At 42.2% G+C, this 23,822-nt stretch overlaps 2 protein-coding genes across 3 annotated transcripts in view; one reads left to right on the top strand and one right to left on the bottom strand.

Annotated features, from left to right (window-relative positions):
• The window catches only part of rtf2 (replication termination factor 2), a 177,066-nt gene that overhangs the window by 20,315 nt on the left and 132,929 nt on the right, over window positions 1–23,822 (bottom strand). Inside the window, exons 6-7 of the mRNA XM_078555501.1 lie at window positions 14,463–14,576; window positions 3,231–3,285 (exon numbers count right to left, since the gene is read on the bottom strand). Coding sequence (XP_078411627.1) covers window positions 3,231–3,285; window positions 14,463–14,576 — 169 coding nt within the window. The remainder of the gene's footprint in view (window positions 1–3,230; window positions 3,286–14,462; window positions 14,577–23,822) is intronic.
• Window positions 1–23,822, top strand: part of gcnt7 (glucosaminyl (N-acetyl) transferase family member 7) — a 717,682-nt gene that overhangs the window by 614,582 nt on the left and 79,278 nt on the right. The gene's annotated exons all lie outside the window — the stretch shown is intronic.

Below are 23,822 nucleotides of genomic sequence, written 5' to 3'. Positions count from 1 at the left end.
CTAGGGAATATGCTAACCAACCAACAGCTGATCTTGCATCCAACTAATCAATCACACGCAGAGGAGATTGTGCTTGTATTATAAAAACAGGTACAGTGTCTCTAAACCGGCTACCTCAGGACCAAGGCCATGCCGGATTTCAGATCTTGCCAGATTTTGGGTCGGGCGGCTAGGGCCATGGGTGGCAGGGTAACCAACTCTTGAGGAGAAAAATAAGGGATATCCAGGTAAGAGGGTATGTTGGAGTAGGGTAGGTGAAGGGGTGCTGCCAGAGCTGTAGGAGTGAGGAGGCGTGGGGTGGACAGCCAGAGCTGTGAGAGGGCGAAAATGGAAAGAGAATGGTTACTGCACATGCATGAGATCTATCAGCCCAAATTACACAAAAAACAGCAGCCCGGATGCATGAAACCTGGGACACAGGACAGTGGGTTCAATTAAGGGACAATCCTGTAAAATAAGGGATGGTTGGTCACCCAGATGGGCGATTCCGATTTGATGGGATCAAGGGTCACCTGGAGCATGAAACTAGACCCGTGCGCATGCAGCTATGGAGAAAGCTACTCACCATCCTGACTTGGAAATATATTTCTGTTCCTTCACTGTCGCTGGGTCAAAATCCTGGAACTCCCTCCCTAACAGCACAGTGGCTGTACCTACACCACATGGACTGCAGCGGTTGAAAAAAGCAGCTCACCACCACCTTCACTAGGGATGGGCAATAAATGCTGGCCCAACCAGCGAAGCCCACATCCCACGAATGAATAAAAAATAACTAGTCTGGTGCTACACTGCACCAATGCAGCGTCTAGCCAAATTGTCCAGGTAAGTTTTTTTTTATTTTACTCAATTAAAATTGATGCACGGCACATTCTACAAATGTTTGGTTTTTGGACAACAGCTTTGAGGCACGACTGTATAAACAAAAGAACAGTGTAAAAACAAAATACTGTAGATGCTGGAAATCTGAAATAAAAACAAAGAATTCTGTAAACACTCAACATCCGTGGAGAGAAACAGAGTTAACGCTTCAGGTGATGGCCTTTCATCAGAACTGAAGGAAGATAGATTTTTAAGAGTTTTAAGCCTGTAGAAGGGGGAGGGGGCAGAAAGAACAAAAGGAAAAGTCCATGACAGGGTAGAGGACAGAAGAGATTAACAAACACAAAAATTTCATGATATAAAAGCCAAAGATAGTGGTAATCGTTTTGTGTGGTTATAGTTAAGAAACAAAGGTTGTGTCCCAATGAGGCATGAATGGCTACATAGCGAGCATCTGAATGCAACATGAAGGGATAAAGAAAGAAACAGGGTGGAAAAAAACAAATAAGCATGGAACAAGATGGAGGCAGAGGTTAGGGTCTAAAGTCACTGAACTCAATATTGAGTCCAGAAGGCTGTAGGGTGTTGAGTTGAAATATGTACATATCTTTCTGTATATAAACCCCTAAAAAAAGCCCACACAGCAGAGGCTGCAGAAAGAAGGCAGAAGATATGTGTCGAATGGAAGAGTCCTGGTGAACCAAGCAGTTCAACCAATCTTGGTCACAGATCATTCCTCAGTGACCTACAGTCATCTCAGACTGACCACTGAGGGGTAAATGCATGATTGAAAATGCTTTGTTTAAAATTCTCAATAAAGGTATGGATTTAGTGTGGAATTGTGTCAATCATAATTCTTAGTCTCCAAGCTTACGAGGGGTAAAATCACCTACAGCATGCTGGCACTTGGCTGAATTTTACAATCCCGCCTTCAGGCGTTATGGCAATCGTGGTGGAACATTAGAACAAGACTACACCAAACTCTGGCAATAATCCACCTATTTTTCAAATACACAGGCATTCTGATTTTCTTGGAGACCACTCTATATAGTTATCATGCCAATGTGTTTAGCTTGTGTCCCATTTAAAAGTGGCAAGCAATAAATTAAGTGCACTGCCAACTCCAATTCTTTTTAGGTGCTGCAAGATCAGGAACTTTCAGTGGCTGCTGGGTTGCACACACATGACATGGTATTCTGGAATTTTCAGTGTTTTGTGGTTCAAATGCCATTACTGTTAAGTTTTCTGTGAAACTGTACACAAGTAACAAGGTTAAACACACTGGTCCATAATTTATGCCAGTGGCAAAGTGGCAGCTGACTTTGAAGAAAGCTGCTCACAAAGATCTAGCAATCTCTGTAGCATGGATTTCACTTTTCCTGACATTAATTTCACTCCAACGTCAGCTTTAGGGGATCTCAGGCGTCCAGCAACAGAGGGAAAGCAGCCAATTACATTGAAGAATTATCTTCGGTAAAAAGCTCCGATTATCCTTCACCCTTTAGTCGTTTAGCAGAAAGCAAAATAAAGATTGGGAATTAATCCCAGACAAATGGGATTAAGGTAGAAGATGAAACCTCAGTTAGAGAAATAATTATTCTTATTTTGAAAGTCTTTTTTTAAAAATCAAGATGGAGAAATTTGACGTTCCACAAATTTAAAATTAGCTTTTCAGGACCAGAGAGGTAAAAACCCAGTTACCCCTCATTCAACAAGGCATAATTTTTTTTCACATTTTTATAGCAAGACTAACCCATAAAAAGTGAAGGTTCACACCAAATCAAATGATTTCTAAGGTTCCTACCTACAAGGGCTTTAACAGTGCATTCTGTGGAAGAGCAGAGAATCATTGACAACACTTGTGGATTTCTGCTGTGTAACAGCACCTGTACAAATGCGAGTTTCACAGAGCAATGAAGACAAACGCCTACAGTTTTGACAATATCATAACCGCAAAAGATGGACCATTAGAGTCTCACGCACAGGTCAGGGCATCCTATCCACAAAGCTTTCTGAATCACTGGAAAATCAGGGGCTGTGCAAATCAGAAAGTCAGAGTGACCTCTGATTCCTCAAAATGATTTTTAAAAAATAAATAAAAATCTTTAAGATAGTTAGATTTCTTACAATGCTTATTTTTGTCTTTTGTGCTGCTTCAGAGTGAAGTGACATTGCATGAAGTCACGTAAAACAGTAAGTGCAAAAAAATTAGTTTGAGTGTCTTGAATTACCGCACAACAATCATATGAGAGCTGTACAAGCATCGTGGTTGCTATAGACTGTTTTGTGGTCTATTTTACAAAGGCTGTGTCTGTGGAACATCTTGGAAGTTTAAAATTTGCTGCAAAATTATTCATTTCATGATCTTCGAGCCAGGGAAACGTACTTTAGTGACAAATTTTATACAGTACCTTCAGTAAGTGCAGATTTCGCAGCAGCCTGAGTTGCCTTAGATTTCTTTGCTTTCTGGGGGGAAAAAAAACAAGTGGTAATATCCAACATGAAAATAATATGCAGCAACATGATATAGTGTAGTTCACAGCTGAAAGGTCTGAAGCCAGCAACATGACACTCCACAGACAATGATGATGGTGAGGTTCTGCTCTTCCAACTGATACATTTAGCAATTCACAGAACAATGCAGAACTAAACCATACAATCATTGTCATCCTTATTCTATGCTGAGTTAGCTATTCCCAGTACAAGCATTACAATAAATCTTAACTTCCTTGAGTGAAAACAAACATGCAGGATTGTTATTTTCCGATCCTTATTCAATGATTCCCTGGTCATGTCCACAGCAGATAAAGGCAGGATGAAGTTTGACTGCACAGCCTCTAAATTTTATGCTTTGTCACTGCTTGCAGTGTAGCACACAAGGAATGACCACTTGTTCCATGGACTGGAAAGGTATGGAAAAATGTTTTCCAGCAGGAATCAAAGGCTTCAGGTGAGAATGAGAGAAAAAAAAAATGGAGTGGAAAGGAAAAACCTCAAAAAAATTGAGGTTTAACAAAGGGTTTTAAACAAAGCTAAATAGAAATATAGAAACTAGGAGCAAGAGTAGGCCATTTGGCCCTTTGAGCCTGCTCCGCCATTCATTATGATCATGGCTGATCATCCAACTCAATAGCCTGCTCCTACTTTCTCTCCATACCCTTTGATCCCTTTTGTCCCTAGAGCTACATCTAACTCCTTCTTGAAAAGATACAATGTTTTGGTCTCAACTACTTTCTGTGGTAACAAATTCTACAGGCTCACCACTCTCTGGATGAAGAAATTTCTCATCTCAGTCCTAAATGGTCTACCCCATATCCTCAGACTGTGACCCCCTGGTTCTGGACTCCCCCGCCATCAGGAACATCCTTCCTGCATCTACCCTGTCTAGTCCTGTTAGAATTATATAGGTTTCTATGAGATCCCCCCTCATTCTTCTGAACTCCAGCGAATATAATCCTAATCGACTCAATCTCCCCTCATATGTCAGTTCCGCCATCCCAGGAATCATAGGAGTAAGTACATTCAAAGGTACAACTATGAATGTGTGGCAAGCAGGGGATGCAACCTTTCAATGCAGGTGGCACATGGAGAATGAACTTTCATACAACATGGTCGTGGGTTCCACACATTGTTCGGTTCCAGCTGCCCTTTCCCATGCTACATGGGCCTGAGATTGCCAAATTAAACGGCGTTTTTTCTGGGACAAAAGTGGAGTAGGGGGATAGCGGGGAGGGACAATGCGGCTCGCCATTATGAAGGACCAATTGTGAACTTGCTTGGAACTGTAACGGGTTTGACTTGGGACCACTGACACCACAAAAGGAATGTCAAACTTTCAGTAAATTGTCAGACAAGCACTTCAGAGTTTTGTACTCTTTGAAATAATGCAAAAGTTACTTTAAGTGGGATTAGAACAACTGATGCTTGTTTTCACTGAACTGAAGCTGGGTAAAGCTCATAGATGCATACAGCACTGCTTGGAGGCTACTGCTCCAAAACAATCTAGTCTAGCCTTACAAGTCAAAGAGAGCTGGCAACTTCCAGCAATGTGGGATTTTCAGTTGTAGGCTAGATACATACCAAAAACAAATGCAATTGCTTAAAGTAAGCTATGCCTATGCCATGAAGTTCCATGAACAGATTGTCAGTGGTTCAATTAAATTGTTTGCTTATTACCACTGATGGCAGCCAATCCAAGCAACTGGGCATCTCCAGTTAGTGTCTCCTTGTAACTTTAAGAAGACTTGCAAGATGTCACTGAATCATCATCTGCAAATGCATGCAGCTCAATCTTACCCAGCTACTCAGCGCTGCAAACAAGATAATCAAAAATATGGTCACAGGCTGTATGACTAGGAAAATAGTGATAACAACAAATCCTTCAGCGCTGTCAAAAGTTTCGCTAAAATATTCTTTTTCACGTTGCACTATTTTTCCTCTTTGCCCAAGAGTGAGAAAGCAAGAAAATGTCACAGAGGTGAAGCTCATCCACAGTGAAAACAAAAGTGTTGTAGAGGCCTAGAAATTGACCCCAAAGTTTTTCCAGCCAGAAGCGTACAAGTCTTCATATTGGGTAAGGACAAACAAGAGGCCAATTACCCACACCTGAACAAGCTTTAGGTCCTTAGCCTTTGCAAATAAGGGGCCTAATGCCTGCTTGAGGTTCCATTCCAACATTGTAGACTATACTCAGGGAAACCAGCCCAACAGAATGTTTGCAACAAAATTGAAAATTAACTGAAATTGGAGTTGTAGGAAGCAGGAATACTCCTCCTGATCCCACAATAAAGGGCTTTCCTGATCACTGCTGCTCCCAACCCTAAGATGTCCAGCTCCTGTTCTCCACTCGCCCACTCACCCGGCTCCCGCAATTCCCTCCCCTGCAAATGATAACCCACAAGCCCCGATATTTCCCCGATAGGGAATTCAGAAGAAACTTCTTCACCCAAAAAGAGTAGTAAGAATATAGAACCAGCTACCACAGGGTGTGGTGAAGTGAATAGCACAGATGTATTTAAGGGGAACCTAAACAGGCATTTGAGGGATAAGGGGATAGAGGGTTATGATGGTCGATTTAGATGAGGAAAGATGGGAGGAGGCTTGAGTGGAGCATAAAAACCATCATTGATTGGTTGGGCCAAATGGACTGTTTCTGCATTGTATATCCAATGTAATCCTATGTAATTTCACCATCCCCATCCCCCCAGCCCCAGTGACGACAAACCCCGAACACAACACACGGCCCCACACTCTTCCGCCACCCTCTTCCCCGATTGGACCCAAAGCACTTACCTGAGGGCCTCTTCGAATTAATTTCACAGAAGTCCTCTCCATTCACTGCCAGCAGGCTGTAGTGCCATCCTGACTCTAAGACAATGAGGGTTGAGGCCCAATATCATGGATGCCTCAGGTCCCACCATTCTGATGCAGGGTATTTACTCAGCACTACCCCCACGTGACCCAAGATGAGCTCTCCCAAATTTCTCAGTCGACTCAATAGCTTCGATAAAGTCCTTTCATTAGTACTATGGACCATGGGCTCCCTCTGTCTTCATACAACTCCTCAGCTGTCTTTTGCTCCCTTGCAAATATTGGGAATACTGCTAAGCTTGTGCTAGACCATCTCTCTGGAAGAGTTATGAGCAACTAATGAGGATGTTGTATCTCGATTGTACTGAGGTGATCTACAATCTCCAATTCCTCCATAACTACCTGTTTTAAAAACCACACAGTTCCTTTCGGTTTATTGAGCAGCACAGTTAACATGGCGGAAATGGTAGCACTATTGGCTGAGAAAGAAAATATTACAGGATAGGAAATAGAGAGGTAAGAGGAAGTAAGCTAAGAAAATAGCCAGTTGTCCCGTAGCCTACCGAAACCCACCACGGACAAGAAGGAGGAAGACGTGAAATGTTAACAATCCTCACTATGTTTAACTTGTACCTTATGTGCGTGCAGATAAATGTCAAAATGAAATTGTAAGCTTTGTGTGAAAACCAGGAAAGTATTCTTGGAGCATAGCCAGAATAAAATGAACTTTTTGTGTGATTAATTACATAAGTATGGTGGCCAACTTGTTTTTTTAACTTCCCTGTTCTTTGTATTCTATGTCTCGTAGGCTGTTGATTGTGTTCTAATTTGATGCAACATGTCTTGTAAACTAAAATAAAAGCAAAAAACTGCGGATGCTGGAAATCCAAAACAAAAACAAAAATACCTGGAAAAACTCAGCAGGTCTGGCAGCATCTGCGGAGAGGAACACAGTTAATGTTTCGAGTCCGAATGACCCTTCAACAGAACTAAGTAAAAATAGAAAAGAGGTGAAATATAAGCTGGTTTAAGGGGGTGGGGTTTAGAGCTGGATAGAGGGCCAGTGATAGGTGGAGATAACCAAAAGATGTCACAGACAAAAGGATAAAGAGGTGTTGAAGGTGGTGATATTATCTGAGGAACGTGTTAATTAAGGGTAGAAAGCAGGACAAGCAAGGTACAGATAGCCCTAGTGGGGGTGGGGTGGGGTGAAGGAATCAAAAAGGCTAAAAGGTAGAGATAAAACAATGGATGGAAATACATTTAAAAATAATGGAAGTAGGTGGGAAAAGAAAAATCTATATAAATTATTGGAAAAAAAAGGGGGGGGGAAATCAGAAAGGGGGTGGGGATGGAGGAGAGAGTTCATGACCTAAAATTGTTGAACTCAATATTCAGTCCGGAAGGCTATAAAGTGCCTAGTCAGAAGATGAGGTGCTGTTCCTCCAGTTTGCGCTGAGCTTCACTAAAACATTGTAGCAGGTCAAGGACGGACATGTGGGCATGACAGCAGGGTGGAGTGTTGAAATAGCAAGCGACAGGGAGGTCTGGGTAATGCTTGCCTTCTGCCAATCCTTCTTTCTCCCACCCAAGGACTCCTATTTCATTTTCTACTAGCTGCTAGCACTCCCCTGTAACCTTCACCTCCCCTCCAAAGCAATACTGTTTAAGGTCATTTACTACCCTTTGTTTTTGATTGGATTTGCCAGATTAGAAAATTAAGCACAGTCTAGTTCTGCTGGATCTGTGGACCCTTTTAGACGTGCCCCGTTTTCTGTCATAATTTCTGAAGGGTGCACATAGGAAGAGTGGTTCCAATTTCAGTCGTTCCATGCAAATATTGCCACAGCATCATGCACCTCATTTTCCATCACTTCCACCTTCTTTGTGCCATTTACTCTCATGGCAGGTATCCAAGGCTTTCAGGAAAAGACAGGAGGATATGTAAAAGGTCTAATATCAACATTGATTACATCAGTTTAAAGCTAATTTCTGCCACATTTTTGGAGGGTTTTTATATTTTAAACCTTCTTGTCAGCTACGTTGGTTACATCTACCTTTAGTCATTTGTCATGGACAATGACATTTTCTATCCCCCTGCACCTCCATTCCTGATGGGGAACAATAGGTATCCTATTGGGAATCTCACTGTACTGTTGCTTTTTGAAAGCTAAGGAACAGCAAACGAAGTCAGGTTGGTTAGGCAGCATGCATCCACAGTATCCCCATGCCAGAATATAAGCTATGTCATGTAAAAAGCTGACTCACAGAGCACCTCATCACAGGCATCTCATGGCCAGTAGCTGTTAATATCAGGATTCCCTTACGTTTTTTGCTAGTCACCCCGGGCTGCCTTTAGTAATATTAGCCAGCTAGTTGTGTTCAGGTGCAATGAATCAATCACAGACACATTATTTGCTACAACATTTTCATCTACTTTTCATGAATTCATGACAGGGCACTGGAATTTTACAGACTAGCAGGATTTCTGAAAGTCCAAAAATTATACTTCATAATAGCCCCACCATTGATGGTCATGCCTTCAGCTGTCTAGGCCCCAAGCACAAAGGAAGATGGTTGTGGTTGTTGGAGGTCAGTCATCTCAGCTCCAGGACATCACTGCAGGAGTTCCTCAGGGCAGTGTCCTCGACCCAACCATCTTCAGCTGCTTCATTAATGATCTTCCTTCCATCATTAAGGTCAGAAGTGAGGATGTTCGCTAATGATTGCACAATGTTCAGTACCATTCGTAATTCAGATACTGAAGTAGTCCATGGCCAGATGCAGCAAGGCCTAGACAATATCCAGGCTTGGTGGCAAGTAACATTCGCGCCACACAAGTGTCAGGCAATGACTTGTCTCCAACAAGAGAGAATCTAACCATCACCCCATGACGTTCAATGGCAGACAATCACTGAATCCCCCACTATCAACATCCTGGGGGTTACCATTGACCAAAACTGAACTGGGCTAGCCTTATAAATACTATGGCTACAACAGCAGGTCAGAGACTAAGAATCCTGCGATGAGTAACTCACTTCCTGACTCCCCAAAGCCTGTCCACCTTCTACAATGCACAACTCAGGAGTGTGATGGAATATTCCCCACTTGCCTGGATGAGTGCAGCTCCCACAACACTTAAGACGCTTGACACCATCCAGGACAAAGCGGCCTGCTTGTTTGGCACCACATTCACAAACATTCACTCCCTCCACCACCGATGCACAGTAGCAGCAGTGTGTACCATCTACAAGGTGCACTGCAGGAATTCACCAAGGCTCCTTCGACAGCACCTTCCAAACCCACGACCAGTACCATGTAGAAGGACAAGGGCAGCAGATAGTTGGGAACGCCACCACATGGAAATCCCCTTCAAGTCACTCACCATCCTGACTTGGAAATATATCGCTGTTCCTTCACTGTCGCTGGGTCAAAATTCTGGAACTCCCTCCCTAATAGCACTGTGGGTGTACCTACACCACATGGACTGCAGCGGTTCAAGAAGGCAAGCAAGCTCTGGAATTCCCTCCCCATACCTCTCCGACCCTCTACCTCACTTTGTTCCTTTAAGACAGTTCTTAAAAGCTAACTCTTTGACCAAGCACTTGGTCACCTGACCTAATGTCACCTTTGTGGCTCAGTGTCATATTTTGTTTTATAATGCTCCTGTGAAGCACCTTGGGACGTTTCATTATGTTAAAGGCATTATTTAAATATAAGTTGTTGTTGTTGTGTATTCATGCAGTCCTCAATACTCCATTGTTCAGTGCTATTACTTACACCAATAGGAAAGCATACCACTCTTTTAGTGTGTGTCTGGTTTACAAAATTCATAACAATGTTGATGCTTTCCCCTTTAAGCTGTTGGCAGTCTTTATATCCTGCAGCAGCATGCTATTTTCCCTCCCAATCAGAGGCTATTCCAACACATGGAGCTCCACCACAAATTCCAGGGTCTGGCAATGAAAGTTACAACAGGATCAGTACCAACAGCTGATGGGCATGAACCACATGCAGCCAACAAATCCAGGCCTTGATCTCTACAGCATATAAGTCTTTGTATTTCCTTTGATATCCAATTTTTAAACATTTAATTCTCATTTTGCATTATAACAGGCCAACTTCCAAGCTGCAATCCACTACCCTATCAAACACTTATAAAAGTTCAAAGATTCTGAATTTGATTACTTCCAAGAAATGAATGAAATAAAACAGACAGTTAAAGAAATACACAGTAAGCTCGTCAGGATCTCAGAAGACAAGTGACTGGCTAAATTCTTGTATGTAGACCCTTTGTCAGAAATGGAACTTAAGAGAATTGTTCAAAAATAATTGTTTCCTGTTTTTTAAAAGGCAGTAAGTAATTCAGAACAAAACCAACTCTTCATTTACCAGTAATTCTTCCCCAAACTTTAACTCTATCTACCCCTTCAAATATTTGCTTTCTTATTCTAGTCCAAGAGAGTGAATCCCTACGAGCTTGCTCAATGCTTTTTAATAGATTTAAACTCAGTGATACTAAAACATACACTTTGTTTGCTCTGCTTCCTCTAATGTTCTTGTATTCGAGGTGTTGTTAATGACTGTTGTTGGAGTCATCCAAGGTAGGGTTTAACATCAATTTTATTCAAAACATAAAGAATAACTATATCTAGAAAGAGACTTCATCGTTGTCACTAGGTTACAAGAGGGAACCCAATCATGATAGTCCTATGATCTCACATCTCTTCCAAGATGTTGTGAACTGTCTCATTTACATATTTACATTAATCATTTCCACTACACTTCCAGCCTTGGAAAATATATCTACATGTCCACAATACCAGTGCACATTTTTCCATGGCTTATATTAGAGAAAGTGGCTTGCTGCCGCATATCATAATTCTCAGACAGGATGTTGTGTGGTTATGTTTTTACATGGAAGGTTAAGTGGGCCCATATACAGTTGGTTCATACTGAAAGCAAGATCAGCAGCAGATTGGAATAACTGAATTCTACAACAGCCCTCAAAGGTTTAATGGAAAATGTGTGTTTTGGATGTGGTACTTGAGACAAAACATGAGTTGATGCTGGACAGAGCTGATATTACTACATTTTAACTGTTCACAGTCTGCAATGTTTTTGCTACAAAGAGTAGCAAGCAAGTGAGGCTATCTTTGTGCAGTTTACACTTTGGCCAGAATTTTCCCGTCGGCGATTTGGGGGCGGGGCCCGCTCACCGACGGGAAAATGACGCGGGATGACGTTCGGAGGAATCCCCGACGCCATCCCAGTCCGTTTAAATTTTCAGGAAGGTGGGCGGACAGTGAAATCAGCTGTCCGCCCGCTGACCTGTCAATGGCCAATTGAGGCCATTGACAGGGTACTTAAAGTAATTAAAGGCCCTGCCCATCCAACCTTAAGGCTGGCGGGCAGGCCAGGAGCCCCAGCGGGCTCTGATAATACATGAAACCTCATTCACTGGCAGGATGAGGTTTCATGTTCCTTTTTAAAAACTTTAATAAATGTAATGCTATATTTGTTAACATGTCCCATCTCGTGTGACATTGTCAGATGAGAGGGACATGTTAATAATATTTTTATTTCTCTATTTTTAAAGTTTTTTAGACTGTCACTAATCTCCCTGAGACAGCACTTAGTCTCAGGGAGCAGTGCGCTCCTTCGCGCGCATGTGCGAAAAAACGCACTTTGACAGCTGGGGATCCTCCCCCTCCCCCCCCTGCACAGGAAGCACATAGCGCTTCCTGTCAGGCAGGCCGCTGGGCGGGCCTTAATTGGCCCGCCCACTCAAAATGGCAGCAGGCCCCGTTTCGGCGGTGGGGGTCAGCTGTCTGCCCACCACTGAGCCGGTGGGGCCCGCACGCCCACCAAGGGCAAAATTCTGCCCTTTGTAAGGGATGTGGCCAGTAGCCTGTTCAAAAATCACACCAGAAGTCGAACATAATACCAAAAATACAAACTGACACGGTGAAAATGAACTTTTTAAAACTTGTTTCTGCACAGGCAGCAGTTAGTGTGAAGCCACCTTGTGATTTCCACTCCATGCCTTTCACATCTTAACTAAATGCTGTTTAACTAACTACTTTACAACACAGTTTAAAGCTGAAGCTGCAACATACGCACTGGATGAAAACCATAAAACTATAATAGAATAACTACCCATTAAAATTAGTTGCAAACAAACAATAGTAGAAGCAGAGTTCAGGCATGCATTGACAATAAAATCTCCAATGTATCTTTTTCATGGAAAGCATTCCTGGTCACCCACATTCTACCCTCTGTAAGCTTCAGGTCATCCAAAACTCTGCTGCCCATGTCTTAACTCGCAACAAGTCCCATTCCGTAATCACCCCTGTGCTCTCTGATCTACACTGGCTCTCAGTCAAGCAACTCCTTAATTTTAAAATTTTCATCATTGTTTTCAAATCTCTTCACAGCCTCATTCCTCCATACCTCTAATCTTCTTCAGCCCCTCAGAGCTCGGAGATATCTGCGCTCCTCTAATTCTAACCACTTGAACATTCCGGATTTTAATCGCTCCAACATTGGTGGCCATGATTTTAGTGTCCTAGGCCCTAAAGCTGTGGAATACCCTTCTTATACCTCCCCACATCTCTATCTCACTTTTTTCCTTTGAGGCACTTCTTAAAACCTACCTCTTTGGCCAAGCTTTTGGTTAATGGAACCAATATCTCATGTCTCCTGTCATACCTTTTCTTTTATAATGCTCCTGTGAAGCACCTTGGGATGTTTCATTACCCCAATGTTGCTATATAAACGTAAGTTGTAGTTGTAAACTTTAGATTAGATATTGTGAATTTGGAAAAAAGACTTCAATTTATGTTGTCCGCTCTAATCAATCTTCCATTGCATCCTCCAAATGTTCTTTGCCTCAGACACCAAATGTGAAGAGTCCATGAGGCTTTTTGAGCCCTAAAACACATGGCATTCAATCTGTCACCTCTACCTCCTCAGATCCCTCTAGCCCCAGCTATAGACCTTTTAGGTACTCGACCCCTTGTATATTTCACACTTCTTCCTCAATGTCCCCCCACTAACCTTATGTCAAACCCACCACTTTCTCCTTTGACCTATCTGAGCTGATGATCATCATGTTCCCCATCTCAGTCTGATTTTCTTTACATCCTTTGAAACTGTTGTTATTACTGCCCTTCTGAGAGGGTTTATAATAATGCTCCATAATAATATATGAACATACAAACTAGGAACAGGAGTAGGCCACTCAGCTCTTTGAGCCTGCTCCGCCATTGAATAAGATCATAGCCTCTTCTCCACATTCCCACCTACCCCAATAACCTTCCACCTCCTTGCTTATCAAGAATCTATCTACCTCTGCCTTAAAAATATTTAAAGGCTCTGCTTCCAATACCTTTTGTTCATTTGGCTTGGGAGAGGGACAGCAAGAGGGAGGAAGTAAGTGAAGGAGCAAGAGGAGCTGTGAGTGGGGGAGTCAGGACGGGAAGCGGTAAGCGGGAGGCCGGGTAGCGTAAGGGTTGGCGAGCAGGAGGGTACAGTGAGCGGGAGGGCTTGGCAAAGGAAATGGTGAGCAGGAGAAAGAGATGGCGGCTGGGAGAGAGACAGCAACTGGAAGAGAGGTGGCGAGCAAGAAAGGACATTCCAAAATAGTACCAATCAGGTCGTCCGACGCTACAACTGCCTGGCATAAAATGACACTAAAACCGAAATCCTGACGCTAAGAGCCCCATTAAATGACATTAAAGTCAAACAACTTAAAATGAGGCAACTCAAAACAGGAACTTAATATACCTACTGCTTAGCATTCATGGCCTACTTCTGCTCCTGTTTTGTAGGTTCATATATAAATTTGTATGCTTCTTACCTCCTAATTGTAAAACCCTTGCATGTGGAGTATTGTAAAAATTCATATTGTTGCTGTACCACTTTTTTCTCCAGATTATACTTTTCCCCCTCTTCCTTCAGAATCTAGAACAAAGTCTTGCTTTTACATCCACTTATCTAAAATCATGCTCCCATGGTTTATGCTGGGGAATGGGGTCTGGACCGGTTCAGTCCTTGCTTATTAAAGATTTGAAGAGGACACAATTTAGGACATCACCACTCAGTACACATATACTTCTGCAATATGATCGAAAAAAAAAGATGGCTGTGTATAAAAGGATAAAATGGCAAACACAATATTACACCAGGAATCCCTAAAATGGTCGCAAGGTCAGACAAGACTAGTTGGATAATTAATAGTAAGAAAACTTAAATAACTGAGCTTAGCGGAGACTCCATGGACCATGGTGGCCCTTTTCTCCACACTATGTTTTTACGTTTTGATTTCTTACCTTCAACAGTTTGGCTTTGAGTTTTCTTTCCTCCATTTTCCTTTGAAGGTCTGCTATTTCCTCTTTACTTCCATTCAGTACAATCACATCATCTTCTTTGAAAGATTCCCCACACTAAAGAAAAAGGAATAAATGAATTAAAATATTTATTTCATCGACCAGCCATATAAATACCACAAGTGGTCTTATTAGCCCAAATGGGCAAAAACATTTAGTTATGCGATCAAAGAAACCCAACATTTGCATTATTATTTCAAGCATCTAAGGGGGATAGAAATGTGTCTGACTGTAGTTAGAATGTTTTACAAAAACATACTTGATGAGCCCTTATGTTAATCTTGTATTTATTTTGAGGTTAGTCAGCCTGTTGAGTTTGCATCAGTTCTCTGCAAAAGCAATTCATCTCGTCTCCCTCCCTCACCCTTTCCCGAAGTTTTGCAAATTTTCTCTTTTAAGGTGCTTATCCAATTCTATTTTGAAATCCTTGATTGAGTCTGCCTCCATCACCCTCTCAGGAGTGCATTCCAGATCCTCACCATTTGCTGCATGAAGTTTTTATTCATGTCATCTTTGGCTCTTTGCCAATCACCTTAAATCTGTGCCTTCTGGTTCTTGACCCCTTCTGCCAATGGAAACAATTTTTTTCCATATACTCTGTGTGAACCGCTCATGATTTTGAACATCTCTATCAAATCTCCTCTCAACCTTCCCTCCCCTGGCCAATATTTATCCCTTAATCAACATCACAGAAACAGAGTATCACATTGTTGTTTGTGAAAGCTTGCTCTGCACAAATTAGTTGGCACATTTCCTACATTATAACAGTGACTACGCTTCAAAAGTGCTTAATTGATGATAAAAATGCTTTGGGACTTACAGTGGGTGTGAAAGGCACTATATAAATGCAAATAATTCTTTCATAGGAAACCGTCTCATCCCAGGAATCAATCTAGTGAAACTTCATTGCATCCCCTCCAAGACAATTACATCCTTCGTTAGATAAGAAGACTAAAACTGTACACAATACTCACCTGGTGTGGTCTCACCAAGATCCTATCCAACTGCAATAAAGTTTCCTTACTCTTAGACCCCATTTGCAATGAAGGTCTTCACACCGCTTGCCTTCCTAATGCTTTATCTGCATGTTAACTTCTTGTGAGTCTAGTACAAAGACACCCAAGTCCCTCCGCATACTAATGTTTACTAGCCTCACTTTTCAGAAAATACTCTGCTTTTCTATTCTTCCTATCAAAGTGGATAATTTATTTTCCCAAATTACACTCCACCTGTCACCTTCTTGCCCACTTAATTAACCAGACTATATACTTTTCCAGCCTCTTTGCACTTTCTTTACAGCTTAACTAGTTTGAGATAGTCACAAACTTTGATACATTATACTTGGTTTCTTCATCTAAGTCACTGATAGATTGTAAATAGCTGAGGCTTGAGCACTGGTCCTTGTGGTTCCCACTAGTTACAAGCTGCTAACCTGAAAATGACTGTTTTCTGTCTGCTAACCAAACCTCACACCAAGCTAATATATTATCCCCAATCTCACGAGCCTTAATTCTTGTGTAACAACCTCTTGTGTGGTACTTGACAAAAAAATCATCTCTAATTGCAGTTGGCAATGTCGTGATGAACTGCCTTCCTCAATAAAACAGAGTGGCTTCCTAGGCTATTTTAGAGGGCAGTTCTGTGTCAATCACATTGCTGTGAGTCTGGAGTCACACATAGGCCTAACCGGCTAAGTACAGCAGATTTCCTTCCCTCATTAGTGAATGAGGTGTGTTTTTACAACAATTCAGTAATTTGATGGTTGCCATTGGCTTTTTATTCTAGATTTATTCCATTAATTGAATTTGAATTCCCCAGATGTCATGGTGAATTTGAACTCGCTTGTCTGGATGATTAGCTCAAGCCTCTGGATTACTACGCCAGTAATATAACCACTACGCTACCATACCCCATACCTAATTAAATACCTTTTGAAAATGCACAATACTACATCCATTGATTTCTCCCTCATCTACACTTTCACAAAACTCTTAAATAGATTTGTCAAACATAATTTCATTTTCATAAATAAAAACAGAAACTGCTGGAAATGCTCAGCAGGTCTGGCCGCATCTTTGGAGAGAGAAATTGAGTCAACATTTCAGGTCCGTGACCTTTCATCAGAATCTTTAAGATTGCCATACAGCTGCAGATGGACACATCTTAAAAGGATCACTTCTTTGTGCACTGCCTGTTTGTCCCTTGCTGCGTGGCTGCACACCCATGCAGCTTAGAGGAAATTTTGCAACTGATGTCAGGCTAACTGGCCTTAGTTCTTTGTTTCCCCTCTCTCACCTTTCTTGAATAGCGAAGGGTTATAATAGGATATGATAACTAGCCATACATGATTTCACTCTTCAATCAGCCCCAACATGCACTCCCCTATCTCGGCACCTCCTTATGCATGTGCAACAGATGCACCAACTGCCCTTTTACTTTCTCCCTTCTCACTATCCAAGGCGCCTACATTCCTTCCAGGTGAAACAGAAATTTATTTGTTCTTCTTTTAATTTAGTACAATGTATTTACTGATTACAATGTGGTCTTCCTCTTCACTGGGGAGATCAAATAGAGTTTCGGTGACTGTTTGTGGGGGCAAGTTTGTTCAGAAAACAGGCATGACTTCGTTTCTAGTCCCTTGTTATTTTACTTCTCTACTCCACTCCCATTCTGACCTCACCACTCTAGGTCTCCCAAACTGTCTAATGAAGCTCAATGGGAGCTTGACGATCAGCACCTTATTTTTCAACTAAGCCTTCCAGATTCAACAATAACTACAACAATTTGAGATCATAACGACTGCTCCCATTGTTTGTTGGGCAGCAGCTACCGGTAATGATTCTGCCATGCTCATTTATACCTCCTCTATCTTCTGTTACTTTTCTTGTACCATTACCATTTTGTTTTGTCTTGCACCTTCATTCCTTTTGTCATGTAATCAGTTCTGCTTTGCACCCATCACAAATCTTTCCTTTTGTGTTCTCCCCTCCCCCCATTTTGCTGCCTCTGCATTTGTTCACAAACTTTTACAACTCTAACTTTTCCAGTTCTGATGAAATGTTAACTCTGTTTCTTTCTGCACAGATATTGTCTGACCTGCTGACTACTTCCAGCACTTTGTTTTTATTTCAGATTTTCAGCATCACAATATTTTGCTTTTGGAGTATTTAGAGGGCTCAAATTTAAGGTGGTTACACAAAGTATTAAATGAAAAGATAGAAAAATTTTCTTCACACAGGTGGTTGGAAAGCGAACATTGCAGGTGCAGAGTTCATTAATTCTTTGAATAGAAAATGAGATAGCAATTTGGAAGAGAATATGGTGAACAAGGATGTAATTAGACTAGGTGGTTAATGTAGAGAAGAAACAGACCAAGTAGGTTGAATGATCTCTGTGCTGTACAATTCTACAACTTCATTATTTCAAACATATTTAATTGGCCTGACTATGGAATGGAAGTGGGGAGGGAAGTCAGGAAAATTACAGGCACCAGAGAAGTGGCACTGAGTAAATTGTTGGAGCTGCGGGCTGACAAGTGCCTGTGTGCTGATGGACTTCATCCTAGGGTCTTAAAAGAAGTGTCTAGTGAGATAGTTGATGCATTGATTTTAATTTTCCAAAACTCGCTAGATTCAGGAAGGTCCCATTGGATTGGAAGATACCAAATGTAACTCATTATTCAAAAAGGGAGACTGAGGGAGGCAAGGGAGGAGATTGCTGGGGCCTTGACAGAAATCTTTGTATCCTCATTGGCTACGGGTGAGGTCCCAGAGGACTGGAGAATGGCCAATGTTGTTCCATTGTTTAAGAAGGGTAGCAGGGATAATCCAGGAAATTACAGGCCTGTGAGCCTTACGTCAGTGGTAAGGAAATTATTGGAGAAGATTCTTCGTGACAGGATTTACTACCATTTGGAAGCAAATGGGCATATTAGTGAGAGGCAGCATGGTTTTGTGAAGGGGAGGTCGTGTCTCACTAACTTGATCGAGTTTTTCAAGGAAGTGACAAAGATGATCAATGATGGAAGGGCAGTGGATGTTATCTACATGTATTTCAGTAAGGCCTTTGACAAGGTCCCTCATGGCAGATTGGTACAGAAGGTAAAGTCGCACGGGATCAGAGGTGAGCTAGCAAGATGGATACAGAATTGGCTTGGTCATAGGAGACAGAGGGTAGCAGTGGAAGGGTGCTTTTCTGATTGGAGAGCTGTGACTAGTGGTGTTCCACAGGGATCAGTGCTGGGACCTTTGCTGTTTGTAGTATACGTAAATGATTTGGAGGAAAATGTAACTGGGCTAATTAGTAAGTTTGCAGATGACACTAAGGTTGGAGGAGTTGCAGATAGTGAAGAGGATTGTCAAAGGATACAACGGGATATAGATCAGTTGGAGACTTGGGCAGAGAAATGGCAGATGGAGTTTAATCCGGACAAATGCAAAGTAATGCACTTTGGAAGGTCTAATACAGGTAGGAATTATACAGTAAATGGCAGAACCCTTAAGTGCATCGACGAGCAGAGGGATCTGGGCGTACAGGTCCACGGGTCACTGAAAGTGGCAACGCAGGTGGATAAGGTAGTCAGGAAGGCATATGGCATGCTTGCCTTCATCGGCAGGGGTATTGAGTATAAAAGCTGGGAAGTCATGCTGCAGCTGTATAGAACCTTGGTTAGGTCACACTTGGAATATTGCGTGCAATTCTGGTCGCCACATTACCAGACGGTATGGTGGCGTTGGAGAGGGTGCAGAGGAGGTCTACCAGGATGCTGCCTGGTCTGGAGGTTATTAGCTATGAGGAGAGGTTGGAGAAACTCGGATTGTTCTTACTAGAGCGACGGAGTTTGAGGGGCGACTTGATGGAGGTTTACAAAATTATGAGTGGCATGGACAGAGTAGATAGTCAGAAGCTTTTTCCCAGGGTGGAAGAGTCAGTTACTAGGGGACACAGATTTAAGGTGAGAGGAGAAAACTTTAGAGGAGATGTGCGGGGCAAGTTTTTTACGCAGAGGGTAGTGAGTGTCTGGAATTCGCTGCCAGAGGAGGTGGTGGAAGCAGGTACGATAGTGGTGTTTAAGAGGCAGCTTGACAAATACATGAATAGGATGGAAATAGAGGGATATGGACCCCGGAAGTGGAAAATGTTTTAGTTTGACAGGCAATATGATTGGCGCAGGCATGGAGGGCCAAAGGGCCTGTTCCTGTGCTGTTCTTTCTTCTTGAAAGCAGGAAACTACATACCAGTTAGCTTAACATCTGTTGTAGGGAAAATGTTAGAAGCTATTATTAAAGAAGTTATAACATGGCACTTGGATAAACTCACGGTCATCAGGCACAGTCAACATAGTTTTGTGAAATGGAAATCATGTTTAGCCAACTTATTGGAGTTCTTTGAGGAAGTAACATGTGCTGTGCATAAAGGGGAACCGGTGGATGTACTGTACTTAGATTTCCAGAAGGCATTTGATAAAGTGCCACATCAAAGGTTACTGCAGAAAATAAAAGCTCATGGTATAGGGGGTAACATATTGGCATGGATAGAAGATTGGCTGGCTAACAGGAAGCAGAGAGTAGGCATAAATGGGTCGATGTAACGAGTGGTGTGTCACAGGGATCAGTGCTACGATCTCAACTGCTCATAATTTATATAAATGACTTGGATGAAAGGATTGTTGCCAAATCTGCTGATGACTCAAAGATAGGTAGGAAACCAAGTTCTGAAGAGGACAAAAAGAAATAGATAGGTTAAGTGAGCAGGCAAAGACCTGGCAAATGGAGTATAATGTAGGGAAATGTGAAATTGTCATTTTGGCAGGAAGAATAAAAGAGAAGCATAATTTCCAAATGGTGAGAGATTACAGGGCTCTGAGGTGCAGAGGGATCTGAGTGTCTTGGTGCATGAATCACAAAAGGCTAGTATGCAAGTACAGCAAGTAATTAGGAAAGCTAATAAAATTTTATCATTTATTTCAAGGGGAATTGAAATCAAAAGTAGGGAGGTTATACTTCAGTTGTACAGGGCACTAGTGAGACCACATTTGGAGCACTGTGTACAGGATTGATCAACTTATTTAAGGAAGGACGTAAACGCAATGGAAGCAGTTCAGGGAAGGTTTACCAGACTAATACCTGGAATGGATGGGCTGTCTTAGGAGGAAAGGTTGGACAGACCAGGCTTGTATCTGCTGGAGTTTAGAAGAGTAAGAGGCGACTTGATTGAAACATATAAATTCCTGAGGGGTCTTGACAGGGTGGATGTGGAGAGGATGTTTCCTCTTGTGGAAAAGTCTAGAACTAGGGGTCACTGTTTAAAAATAAGGGGTCGCCCAGTTAAAACAGAGATTAGGTGAAATTTTTTCACTCAGATGATCGTGAATCTTTGGAACTCTCTTCCTGAGAAGGTGGTGGAAGCAGAGTATTTGAATATTTATAAGGCAGAGGTGGATAGATTCTTGGTAAGCAAGGGGGTGCTAGGTTAACAGGGGTAGATGTGATGCAGATTTCAGGTTACTATCAGATCAGTCGTGATCTTATTAAATGGCGGAGCAAGCTCAAGGGGCTGAATGGCCTACTCTTGCTCCTTGTTCGAATCTTCTGAACAGCAGCGATGACATGCAGTTTACTGCTGCATTCGAAGATTCCCAAAATCCAACCTGCTGCGCATTTCTTCTGGGATGTCCCGATCACGGCTGTCACAGAAGTGTACAGAACAGCATCCCTCGGAGAACTCTGTTGGAGCAGAAGTTGGGGGTGGGGGGCGGCAGTGATGAGGTGGGTAGGTGGATAGGTGAAGGAATGAGTAGTTGGGTCAGGGCAGGGCAGGAGGGTATTCCGGGGAGTAGTCAAATGGTCAAGAGATAGTTGAGTGCTCGGGGGTGGTGATTGGGGTGAGCGTCAGTTGTGTAAGGTGTGAGACTAGATTTTAACCTTGTCTTACATTTGCTGGATAACCATCCAGGTAAAAACTGCAGAACTGTCCAAAGTCCCCAATTCCAGTTCAAAATCAGAAACTTTCAGAGGATCCCAGGGAGCAGGGGAATTTCCCATCAGAAGTCTAAACTTCCCAGGAAATTTCTACCTAGGTCCACATGTCAGGACTTCCAGAGAGTCCCATCACGCACCTTCAGTCCTATGTCCAGTCTCGGACTATCCAGAGACTGGAAGATTTGGCTCATTATTTTTCATTTTAAGATTCTTCTCTTGTCCTCTACACTGATCATCACTCATCTCGCACTCCCAAAGGGACTGGTCCACACAACTAAATAGAGGCTGAAGGTTTTTGAATACCCCAGCCAAGACATCCTTCATAGGTGAGCCCAGATTCTCAAGGAGAAATTTTATACTGCACTGCATGATGGACTCTGGGTGGTGGCAGATTTCCCACCCATCTTACAACACCTAATTTTCTTTCCCACTGATTTTATGCAGAATTTGCTTGTCATGTTTTCCTACATCACAACAGTAACCACATCTCAATAGTTCTTCATTGGCAGTGAAGTGTTTAGGGGCACTGAGGTCATGAAAGGCATTACATCAACATAAGACACACTGAGTGAGAAGGTCCAAAATTCTACTGCAGCTCTGAATTTAAACACTTGGATGAGAATTCTAAATTCGAGATGTTGGGGACTAGAAATTTATCCCCTTTCAGCAATGACGGGGATGCTAAGTGAGCAGAATCTAATGTGGGATACAATACGAACAACAGGTTCTTGGGTAATGCTTAAGGGGGTGGGGGGCAGATCACAAGAGTATTGGAATAGTCCAGTCTGGATGTGAGAATGGGAGGTTTCAGTGATAAGATGGGCAGAGGTAGAGCCGGAGGCAAACGATGCTGCAGGGAAGTAGGCAGTTTTTGTGACAGAAAGCATGTAGTCAGAAACTCAGCTTATGCTCGAATGTGTCATTCAAATTGCAAACAGTCTGGTTTAGCTTGAGAAAATGGCCAGGGGAGTGGATGAAATTTCATTGAGCAATGGGGTATTTTAACACAGAATTTGCTCTGCAGTACATGTAATACTCCATAAGCATGACCCTCTAAAATTTAAGCAACCTAAGTTGGTGAGTGTCTAAATCAGGCCTGCCATATAATAACTGTGGTGTCCTTGGACCCTGCTGCTAATTTAGTGCCATCACTGGAGAACTTGCAGAACCACACCTCATTGCAGTGTTCTGTGAGGATCTGCTGCATGTAGCAAGGAAACTGCTTCCTACTGCAAAAAATGGTTGCAGTAACTGAAGGGGTTAAATGAAATAAAACACAGAAGCTTTTACAGTAAGTTGTTCCATTTTCTGAAATGAATGTAAACACAAATGATAAAAATCAGCACTTGAGCTCCAATATCAACATTAATCTCAGATCACTGAACCGAACGTTCTAAAAATTGACTTGACGATAATGTTCAGAGATACTTGCTGTGATACACACAGCTGATGGCTCCTTAACAGACAAGCCAAAACTACTTTCCCAGGACATGCTTTTCCACCATATTGTCTTTCGTTCTGTTTCTTGGAGAATCTATTATAGCCAGTGTTTTGAATAAGAATTCAACACACTCTTCAACGTGTCTTGTAGTGCCTTTGTTTATACGTCATTCAGTACTTTAATGTTTACATTTGGAGAATGGGAACCTGTCCAAGAACATTTTAATCAAAAATAAATTTTCCAAAAGCAAAATAACTGCAGATGCTGGAAATCTGACATAAAAACAGAAAATGCCAAAAATACTTAGCAGGTTTATCACATCTGTGGAGCGATAAACAGTTAACATTTCAGATCGATGACCTTTCATTCAAAGATCAAAACTGAAATGGTAACTCTGTCTCTCCACAGATGCTGTGTGGCCTGATTATTTCTAGAATTTTCTGTTTTTATAATAAACTTTCCATCTCTGGCTGCTCAATATCCTTCAAATTGATCTTGCATCAGTGAATTGAGGTCTCAATAATTCATTCAAAGGACTCTGTCAGATTTCACAGCTTTTATTTAAGAAACAGATATATTCAATGATGTGTTTTAATTTATTCATTCATGGGATGTGGGCTTCGCTGGCTGGGGCAGCATTTATTGCCCATCCCTCATTGCCCTTGAGAAGGTGGTGGGGAGCTGCCTTCTTGAACTGCTACAGTCAATGCAGTGTAGGTACACCCACAGTGCTGTTAGAAAAGGAATTCCAGGATTTTGACCCAGTGGCAGTAAAGGAATAGTGATATAGTTCCAAGTCAGGATGGTGTGTGGCTTGGTGGTGCTCTAATGCATCTGCTGCCCTTGTCCTTCCAGGCGGTAGAGGTCACAGGTTTGGAAAGT

This window comes from Cetorhinus maximus, chromosome 13, assembly GCF_964194155.1.
Source record: "Cetorhinus maximus chromosome 13, sCetMax3.hap1.1, whole genome shotgun sequence".
NCBI classification, from domain to species: Eukaryota; Metazoa; Chordata; class Chondrichthyes; order Lamniformes; family Cetorhinidae; genus Cetorhinus; species Cetorhinus maximus.
Note: the sequence above shows the minus strand (reverse complement) of the source record. Positions and strands in the feature narration are given on the sequence as shown.